Source organism: Melanerpes formicivorus, unplaced genomic scaffold (genome assembly GCF_026170545.1).
Source record: "Melanerpes formicivorus ecotype bairdi unplaced genomic scaffold, bMelFor1.0.p_v2 SCAF_87, whole genome shotgun sequence".
Taxonomy (NCBI): domain Eukaryota; kingdom Metazoa; phylum Chordata; class Aves; order Piciformes; family Picidae; genus Melanerpes; species Melanerpes formicivorus.
In genome coordinates, this window is record NW_027142439.1 from 1,582,580 (window position 1) to 1,593,552 (window position 10,973).

The 10,973-nt window shown below is 47.1% G+C and overlaps 1 protein-coding gene across 2 annotated transcripts in view; it reads left to right on the plus strand.

The window, feature by feature from the left end:
• HTR2A (5-hydroxytryptamine receptor 2A) overlaps positions 1–7,299 on the plus strand; it is a 46,334-nt gene extending 39,035 nt beyond the window's left edge. For both annotated transcript variants that reach the window (XM_068165226.1, XM_068165225.1), the window contains exon 4: positions 1,065–7,299. In XM_068165226.1, the coding sequence (XP_068021327.1) occupies positions 1,065–1,864 (800 nt within the window). In that variant the 3' untranslated portion in view covers positions 1,865–7,299. The remainder of the gene's footprint in view (positions 1–1,064) is intronic.
• Positions 7,300–10,973: the final 3,674 nt, after the last annotated feature.

Here is a 10,973-nt window from a genome sequence, read left to right on the forward strand (position 1 = left end):
CTGCCTGTTGCACCACACAGCTTGGTGTCATCAGCACTTATCTTGTCCCCAACATTCCTCCAGGCATTGCTATGGAAAGTGTTTTTATCATTTGGACTGCACTGACTGTATGGAGGTTACAGGGAGAAAAGGAAAAGATCCAGCGAACAGTTTCTCTCAGACCTAAGCCAAAAATGTACCTTTCTCCTAAAATCAGTATTTCACAATCTACTCAGACACCAGTGCTGAGAACCCTTCCAATCCTCATACAAAACACAGCCCAAGACCAGTATTAAATCATGCCAGGAAAGAAAGGTATCTTGATCACAGTGAATAGAAGCCTTTGCCAAGGTGGCAGGAAGCAAGAAGCAAGCCTGGAGATGATTACAGGGAGGCCAAGACCTGCAAATATAAGGAGCTCTGCAGTTGATGCTACAAGGTGTCATGGGACAGTTGGTTGGAAGCAAATGTGTACTACCTGTGGCTGAGGTTTTGTTGCAGGGAGGTCATTCTGCCCCTGGACTCAGCACTGGTTAGGCCACACATTGAGTCCTGGGTCCAGTTCTGGGCCCCTCAGTAAAGATGCTGAGTTGCTGGAAGGTGTCCAGAGAAGGGCAAGAAAGCTGGGGAGGGGTTTGGAGCACAGCCCTGTGAGGAGAAGCTGAGGGAGCTGGGGTTGCTTAGCCTGGAGAAAAGGAAGCTCAGGAGAGACCTTCTTGCCATCTCCACCTCCATGAAGGGAGGTTGTAGCCAGGTGCAGGTTGGTCTCTTCTCCCAGGCAACCAGCACCAGAACAAGAGGACACAGTTTCAAGCTGTGCCAGGGGAGGTTTAGGCTGGAGATGAGGAGAAAGTTCTTCCCAGCAAGAGAGATTGGCCATTGGAATGTGCTGCCCAGGGAGGTGGTGGAGTCACCATCCCTGGAGGTGTTCAAGTGGGGACTGGACATGGCACCTGAAGCCATGGTTTAGTTAGCCCTGAGGTGTTGGGCGATAGGTTGGAGTCGATTATCTTGAAGGTCTTTTCCAACCTGGTTAATTCTATTCTATTGTTGTTTAACTTCCTCTTTCTCTAATCCACCTTCAGGTATCTCCATGCCCGTACCTGTGTTTGGACTACAAGATGACTCCAAAGTGTTTAAGAAGGGCAGCTGCTTACTTGCAGATGACAACTTTGTGCTGATAGGCTCTTTTGTGTCATTTTTCATCCCCCTGACCATCATGGTGGTCACCTACTTTTTAACTATCAAGTCACTGCAGAAGGAAGCTATGTTGTGTGTGAATGATGTTGGCCCAAAGACCAAGTTTGCTTCCTTTAGCTTCCTCCCTCAGAGCTCCCTGTCCTCAGAGAAACTCTTTCAGCGCTCTTTGAACAGAGATGTGGGGAATTCTGGGAGGAGAACCATGCAATCCATCAGCAACGAGCAGAAGGCTTCCAAGGTGCTTGGCATTGTCTTCTTCCTGTTTCTCGTGATGTGGTGCCCCTTTTTCATCACCAATGTGATGGCTGTAATCTGCAAGGAGTCATGCAATGAGGAAGTCATTGGGGGACTACTGAACATATTTGTTTGGATTGGCTACCTTTCCTCTGCAGTTAACCCCCTGGTATACACGCTGTTCAATAAGACCTACCGCTCGGCTTTCTCCCGGTACATTCAGTGCCACTACAAGGAGGAGAAGAAACCTTTCCAGCTGATTTTGGTGAACACTATCCCAGCACTCGCATACAACTCCAGCCAGCTCCAGCTAGCACAAATGAAGAGCTTGAAAAAAGAGGCAAAAATGATGGCCAAGGAGTATTCAATGGTCACAATAGGAATACATCACCTGGACGGCACAGCCAAGGGGAGCATCAGCCCAGCGAGTGAAAAGGTTAGCGGTGTGTGAGGGTTGGCAGCTGCCATGACAACCACCGTGCATATGCTGAACATTTCACCTGGCTGTGAGAAGATCTGGTAGCTCAGACAAACAAGCCCTCTTCAAGAGACCCTCCAGCAACGTCACCCACGCCTCGTGTTACCCCGTGGACGAAAAGCAGGGCTTGAAATGGTATCAAATGTGCAATCTCTTTTCATACAGCACTTTGGCAGTTTTAAGCACAGGCTTTACTAAACTTATTTTTTTAGTGTTCTAAAGGATATATTTCTTAAAGAAAAAAACAAAACCAAACAAAACAAAACAGAGCAACAAACAAACCAGAGTTTCATCCCATGGGCTGTGAAGAAACCTACGCTTTTGTTTCCTCTTTGCAAATGAAAGCTCAGCTGTCCTTCGATGTCCGTGCAGAGTAGGCTCCAGCTGGTTTGCCATGCTACAAGAGAAATTTCTTAGCATTGACTGATTGAGCACCTTATGGAAATTGAGATAGGAAATGCTGGGTCATTTGCTGATGCATATTTAAAATAACATGGAAAACATTCAAGGGGGGGGGAAAAAGAAATCTATTTAAACATGTATAGATTAATTCTATGGACATTTTGGTAACTGTTTTTAATGGCTTTTAATGCCTTCTGAATGACCATCCTGAAATGTTTCTGGGCTTTGCCTTCAGCTGTTCCATAGCTCAAATTAGCAGTCCTCAAAGGTAAATTATACTTGAATGCTGCTGCTCTGTTTCTCCAACCGTTCTGTAGCCTCAGTTTTCATCCCTCCAACTGTGTTTCCATTCCAAACTGTTCATCTGTTCTGCTTCATACTTGAAAGAAATGTTTTTTTTTTCCCAAAAGTAATTGTTGAGCTTGATTCCCTGTTCCTTCCCACTGGTGTTGACAAGGAGGTGAAGTGAGAGAAGAGTGGAAGATCAGGCACAACGTTGCTAAATGACTTCAGGAACGATCCCACAGCCGTGCCTCTGCTCGATTCCAGCAGAGTTTGAGTCAAGTGAATTGTGAGCTCAAATTTTGCCTGAGTAAATCCTGCAGCAAAAGTTTGCAGCAGATCCTGTCTCACCATTTCCTTGCTCAGAAAGCCCATTATGAAAGTGTCCTGGTTTTTGCTTTAGGTCTGGTAGAGCCAGAATTACTGGCAAACTGTTATTTGGTCACAATTGTTTTCCCTGGTTTCTCTGGTTTGCTGTTACAGTAGATTGCTCAGGAATGGTAGGTAGCTTGCACTATTAGGACTCAGCCTTAATGAAATACATGTGGACAAATGGGGGCCCACTTGAAAAATAACAGGGCTTCTAAGTGGCACTGCATTTCAACTGCACAGCTGAATGGGCAGCAGACCTTACATAAAGAACATCAGACACACTGCTTGACAGAAATGCCTGCTCATGAAACCGCTTCCTTTCGGGTGTCAGAGCCAGCGCCGCTGCAGCCAGCAGGGCTCTGCTGGAGAGCAGAAATGAAAATGTTGGATCCACCTGCAAAACCTACATCCAAATATTTTAGTCATTCCATGAATGTTGCAGCCATAATAATAACAATCAGGGTGTACTCCAGTTTCAGATTCTGTCCAGTCTGACAAAAAAAAAACCCCAAAACAGTGCCTGAACAGAAGCTGTTTGGGCTGAATAATGAAGGCATTTACTCCAATGCCTTCATCAATCCTTCTCTTGAAGTTGTTCAGCTTCACAGACCAATTAAATTGCTACTAAGTCAAAGAAAGAGGGAAAGAGAGAAAATGAATCTGATTCTAGCCTATCAGCTGGGGGGGGGGGTCTGTGGAAGAGGAAGACTTTTAGTTTAAAAGACAGGTCTGTGATAGAAGAGGACATCACACTGGGCTGGGTGTCTGGCTGATTTCCAAGAAACTGCTGTTATCATTCACTTACTGGTATGATAACTAAATCTGTCAGCTTCATGAGCCATTTCCTCCAATGTGAGGTAGGTCAGAGCCACTATGCACACAGGAGGTCTGCGTGCACATGATGACACTGCCTCACTCTTCAGCCTCCACGTCGGTGTCAAAGCGTCATGCTGTAGCCCTGCTGCAGTGATGCCCTGGATGTCATCCACTGGCTCATATTATAGAATAGAATAGACCAGGTTGGAAAAGACCTCAGAGATCATCAAGTCCAACCTATCATCCAACACCATCTAATCAACTAAACCATGGCACCAAGCAGCCCATCCAGCCTCCTCCTAAACACCTCCAGGGATGGTGACTCCACCACCTCCCTGGGCACCACATTCCAATGGCCAATCTCTCTTGCTGGGAAGAACTTTCTCCTCACCTCCAGCCTAAGCTTCCCCTGGCACAGCTTGAGACTGTGTCCTCTTGTTCTGGTGCTGGTTGCCTGGGAGAAGAGACCAACCCGCACCTGGCTACAACCTCCCTCCAGGTAGTTGTAGAGAGCAAGAAGGTCTCCCCTGAGCCTCCTCTTCTCCCAAGCTCCAGCTCCCAAGCTCCAGCTCAAGCTCCCAACTCCAGCTCCCTCAGCCTCTCCTCACAGGGCTGTGCTCCAGATCTCTCCCCACCTTTTTGCCCTTCTCTGGATACCTTCCAGCAACTCAACATCTTTCCTAAACTGAGGGGCCCTTAATGGCTTTCCCTTCAAACCCAGGAAGTTAGGATCACCTGATAAAGTGGTATAAATTCTATGCTTGCTGAGGCAGTTCATACAGTCTCTGTGGCTCTAAGTACACTTGATCCCTACAACCAAACCAAACAGCTTCAGTAAAAGGAAAAATGGACTAATTGGTCCTGCCTCCCTATGCACAAACCCTGCTCATGCACAGTGCCATGTGAGGGGCACACACAAGCACAGAAGAGACTTCAGGGGGAATCTGCTAAAGGCAGCTGAGCTTGACTGCCATAGCAGTAGGTGGGGGCAGTGAGTTCACACTGTTTCCCAAGGAGTTTGATACATGCCCTAAATCAGGGGGGTTGAGCTACAGACAACAGCCAGCTTCTATCACACAGGCCAGCCAGTCAACGGATGGAGCACCAAGAGAGAATAAGTGGTCCAAGGCACTTCATGAAACAGGATATTCAGGTACCTTCCTGGTGTCCAGATGTCTTCACAACTGCAGCAATGTTTTTGAGGACTCACCCTTGAGAACAGGCACCCCAGGGACAAAGTAGAGAGTAATAAACCCAAAGGTCTTGCACGAGTAGAGATCTGAGGCTCAGGATCTACCAGGAAACCACACTGCCTTCATATGATGAACACCAACACAGACTCACAAGGTCTCTAACCCTGTGTGTGAGGGGAAACACAGACGTTTCCACCAGTGGAGAGAATTGCCATGCTTTGTGACTCTGCACCCATCTTGATGCAAGTGTCTCTGAATGCAAGAGAAAGAATCAGACGAGACAGACAGCTCAGGTCCTGGTGCCTGTTTGTGGCAGGGAGCAGAGCCTGCCTGCACACTGTATAATGCATGTGGCACCACGCACTTCTCTGAGGCTCAGTTCCTCCCAAATCTCCTGGGGGTCTGGCTGCTGCTCTGCACAGTCTCCTTCACCAGCTTGTTCCTGATACACCGTTACTGAGCATTTCGCCTCTGCTGCTTACGCTCTCCACTCACCGTCTGCATTTCGCCCACGAGGCAGAGCACCTCCTCCTCCCCTGCTTCTCTTTCATTTCACCTTCTGTTCCCTTTTCACAATGTCATATTGCTCAGGTTGCAAATACTGACAGGGAATGTTTCACTACAAACAGAGAGGGTTTCAATTACTTGCTTGATGTTTCATTAGGAGATGACTCTGAACAATACCTTTCCCCCCAGCTTATTAAAATAGAAGCAGTGTTTTGGACCTAAGAGCCTTGACAGCATTCCTTAAATTGACAGCTGGAGGTAATATAACACCTTTGTTATATTTATTTATTTTTTGCTTAGGAGCAGGGATATCTGATGCCTGACATTTCAATTCTGTGAGCACCCAGCTAGGTGCTTCTACTGAGTGATCAGCAGCTTTTGCCTAAGATGCCTCTCAAAGCCAAGAATGCACAGCAGAAAAAGATTAATCTCTCCAGGTCTTTATGGATGTCTTTGACAGCTTAGCAAGGCCTGATTCTGCCACCTTGCACCCAAGTGTTAACAGATTTCTGTGTGGTTTGCCTTAGTGAGGATGACAGAGCCAGTGTCTGAATTTTTTTTTCCACCCACCATGCCAGATCTGCAGGAGGTCATTGATCAGCAGACAGCAACTAATGGTGGTATTAAAATGCAGAGGTATCATAGTATCAGTCAGGGTTGGAAGGGAGCACAAGGAGCATCTAGTTCCAACCCCCCTGCCATGGGCAGGGACACCCCACACTACATTAGGCTGGCCAGAGCCTCATCCAGCCTGGGCTTAAACACCTCCAGGGACAGGGCCTCAACCACCTCCCTGGACAACCCATTCCAGGGCTTCACCACTCTCATGGGGAAGAACTTCCTCCTCACCTCCAGCCTCAATCTCCCCACCTCCAGCTTCATTCCATTCCCCCTAGTCCTATCACTCCCTGAGATCCTGAGAAGTTCCTCCCCAGCCTTCTTGTAGGCCCCCTTCAGATACTGGAAGGCCTCAATTAGGTCACCTGGGAGCCTTCTCTCCTCCAGCCTGAACAGAGTTCAGCTGTTTTAAGCCAGAATTTATAGCACTGGGCTCTTGCCTGGGGACAAATACAACAGTTTAGCATGACCAGCCTCAGAGCAACACTTCCTATCCAGCAAAAAAAACCCCACAAACCCAAAACCCAAAACCACCACCACCAAAACAAGCAAGCACACACACACACATACAAAAGAACCCCAGTGAATGTCTTCATTATGCATCAGACTGGCATGGAAACTTCTGTCATTTTTCAGGTTAAAATAAAAGGAGAGAAAGAAAAAGAAAGACAAAAAGAAGACATTCACACAATGTAGCTCAGAGGTTAGGGCCTTCTCCTACCTTACAGGAAAAGCATGCTGAGGCAGTCTCTCATACCTGTAGCCAGCCCCCCTGGGTAAAAAAAAACAACCTCCACGTTTTCATCAACAATTTTTCAAGCACATTGAAATTTTATTCCTCTCAAGGCTGCATCTGAAAAATGTCCAAAGACATGAAGCTCACCATGTATCTCCCAGGCTGGTGTGCATCCTTTATACACTTCAGGGTAAAAAAAACAAACAAAACCAAAACAAATAAAGAATCTTATGTATCTATCCCATCCAGCCAACCATGCACTGTACTGATGTCACTCTTGCCAGGTGGCGGGATGCATTCTATTTTGAATACCTGGATGTTTGCTGATGTAAATACAAAGAGAGAGAGAGAGAGAGAGAGAAATGTTTGCTGTATTTTGTAATGCTAATGCAAAATGGTGTTCCAGTGCTTTATTGTTTTGTCTGATCCCACTGCTGAGGAAGCAGATTAAAACCTTGAAGTGGCAGCAGTTGTTTTATAAACTGAAGGTTTGTCTCAAGTTTTCATTTGGTTTGGTTTGATTTCTCACATACATATTCACAGTGCAACCTCTGCTGAATGGGATGGGATGGAATGGAATGGAATGGAATGGAATGGAATGGAATGGAATGGAGTGGAGTGGAGTGGAGTGGAGTGGAGTGGAGTGGAGTGGAGCAGAGTAGGGTAGAGTAGAGTAGAGTAGAGTAGGATAGGATAGGATAGGATAGGATAGAATAGAATAGAATAGAATTAAATGGAATAGGATAGGATAGAATGGAATAGGATGGAATGGAATGGAATGGAATGGAATGGAATGGAATGGAATGGAGTGGAGTGGAGTGGAGCGGAGCAGAGTAGGGTAGAGTAGAGTAGAGTAGAGTAGGATAGGATAGGATAGGATAGGATAGAATAGAATAGAATAGAATTAAATGGAATACGATAGGATAGGATAGGATAGAATGGAATAGGATGGAATGGAATGGAATGGAATGGAATGGAATGGAATGGAATGGAATGGAATGGAATGGAATGGGACGGGACGGGTCGGGACGGAACGGAACGGAACGGAACAGAACAGAACAGAACAGAATAGAATAGAATAGAATAGACCAGGTTGGAAAATACCTCAGAGATCACCTAGTCCAACCTATCACCCAACACCATCTAATCAACTAAACCATGGCACCAAGCACCCTATCCAGTGTCTTCCTAAACACCTCCAGGGATGGTGACTCCACCACCTCCCTGGGCAGCATATTCCAATAGCCAATCACTCTCTCTGTGAAGAACTTTCTCCTCAGCTCCAGCCTAAACTTCCCCTGGATAGCTTGAGACTGTGTCCTCTTGTTCTGGTGCTGGTTGCCTGGGAGAAGAGACCAACCCCCACCTGGTTACAGCCTCCTTTCAGGTAGTTGTAGAGAGCCAGAAGGTCTCCCCTGAGCCTCCTCTTCTCAGGCTACACAACCCCAGCTCCCTCAGCCCCTCCTCACAGAGCTGTGCTCCAAACCCCTCCCCAGCTTTGTTGCCCTTCTCTGGACACCTTCCAGCAACTCATCATCTGAAGGCTAAAGTAATTTTAAATATTTTGCTGGGCAAAGGAAAAAAAACATGTAGCAGAATTTAACCAACTCAGTAAATTGGCGCAAAATGAGCCAGTGTAACCATTCTCTGTTTTGTAAGGACAGGTACATAGAGCCTGAAACTTTGCAGCCTCATAAACAACCTACGTGAAAGAAACTAAGCCAACTAAATGAGTTTCAGTAAGCAGCAGCTCTATGAGATTAAAACTAATCAGCAGCAGAAATAAACAGCATTGCAGTTGCACAGGCATAAATTAACACCCGAGTCACATAGCCACACTGCCATCTGTTGGCAGCAGTTCCTTTCACAGAGAGAGCGTTAAAATAAGAAACCAAAATGGATTTTGGTAGCTTTTTGTTTTCATAGAATCACAGAATCAATAAGGCTGGGAAAGACCTCAAAGAGCATCAAGTCCAACCTGTCATCCAACACCTCAGGACTAACTAAACCATAGCTTCAAGTGCCCTGTCCAATCCCTTCTTGAACACCTCCAGGAATGGTGACTCCACCACCTCCCTGGGCAGCACATTCCAATGGCCAATCTCTCTTGCTGGGAAGAGCTTTCTCCTCACCTCCAGCCTAAACCTCCCCTGGCACAGCTTGAGACTGTGTCCTCTTGTTCTGGTGCTGGTTGTCTGGCAGAACAGACCAACCCCCACCTGGCTACAACCTCCCTTCAGGGAGATGTAGAGAGCGATAAGGTCTCCCCTGAGCCTCCTCTTCTCCACACTAAGCAACCCCAGCTCCCTCAGCCTCTCCTCACAGGGCTGTGCTCCAAACTCCTCACCAACTTTGTTGCCCTTCTCTGGACACCTTCCAGCAACTCAACGGTTTTCCTAAACTGAGGGACCCAGAACTGGATACAGGACTCAAGGTGTGGCCTAACCAGTGCAGTGTACAGGGGCAGAAAGACCTCCCTGCTCCTGCTGGCCACACTGTTCCTGATGCAGGCCAGGATGCCATTGGCCTTCTTGGCCACCTGGGCACACTGCTGGCTCATGTTCAGCCTAGTGTCAACCAATACCCCTAGGTCCTTTTCTGCCTGGCTGCTCTCCAGCCACTCAGACCCCAGTATGTAATCAAAATTACAAGATGGATTTCATACAGGTAAATATCTATAGAGATTAGAACTCATGGGCAAATTCATGAAGGCAAAGACAGCTCTTTAACATAGAGATGATAGAGCATTCTAGCCTGAAAACAGAAGGGATCACAGACTACTAGATGCTAACAGATGCTCTGTGGAGCTGTTTCCCAAATGTTTGTGGTCTCAGTCATTGGGATGTGCTGCCAAGGGAGGTGGTGGAGTCACCACCACTGGAGGTGTTTTGGAAGAGACTGGATGGGGTGCTTGGTGCCATGGTTTGGTTGATTAGATGGTACTGGGTGATAGGTTGGACTTGATGATCTCAAAGGTCTTTACCAACCTCGTCTCGTCTCGTCTCGTCTCGTCTCGTCTCGTCTCGTCTCGTCTCGTCTCGTCTCCTCTCCTCTCCTCTCCTCTCCTCTCGAGTCTCCTCTCCTCGAGTCTCCTCTCCTCGAGTCTCCTCTCCTCTCCTCGAGTCTCCTCTCCTCTCCTCGAGTCTCCTCTCTGAACCTCTCCTCTCCTCTCCTCTCCTCTCCTCTCTGAACCTCTCCTCTCCTCTCCTCTCGAGTCTCCTCTCCTCGAGTCTCCTCTCCTCGAGTCTCCTCTCTGAACCTCTCCTCTCCTCTCCTCTCCTCTCCTCTCCTCTCTGAACCTCTCCTCTCCTCTCCTCTCCTCTCCTCTCCTCTCTGAACCTCTCCTCTCCTCTCTGAACCTCTCCTCTCTGAACCTCTCCTCTCCTCTCCTCTCCTCTCTGAACCTCTCCTCTCTGAACCTCTCCTCTCCTCTCCTCTCCTCTCCTCTCCTCTCTGAACCTCTCCTCTCCTCTCTGAACCTCTCCTCTCCTCTCCGAACCTCTCCTCTCCTCTCTGAACCTCTCCTCTCTTCTCTTCACCTCTCCTCTCTTCTCTTCCATTCCTATCCTATCCTATCCTATCCTATCCTATCCTATCCTATCCTATCCTATCCTATCCTATCCTATCCTATCCTATCCTATCCTATCCTATCCTATAACACACTTATTTGCTAGAGTCCCTGCTGCTGAATAATAGTTATTAATCACAACAATGTCTGGGTGATTCCTGTCTCAAGATGAAGCACTAAGTGTGTGAGTTTAAAACCTCCCTTTTCATTTAGGCTTGGAACTGCTAGGGGTCTGCTAGTTCAGTGCCCAGATCTAAGCCTGCTGACCCAGCTCCTACAGAAAATGGAGAAAGAAAGCAGCCTAAAAACAATAGTTAAGGTAAGTTGAAAAACATGCCCTTTGGAATTGCCTGCTGGAGAAAAACCCAGCCTTCAAATTCCCACAGGTATGGAATAGCTTCCTTCACAACTAACAAGATCTATAATACAGCCATGAAACATTGCTTTCCAGAACTAAATACTTGGGGCTTATGAGGTTAAGGTTAAGCCTGGAGATGTATAGGGGATAAATATCCCACTGTAGATGTTACAAAGAATCTTGGTCTCTAAACTCCTTCCCAGAACAGGGTCCAGGTACAGCTGCATCTA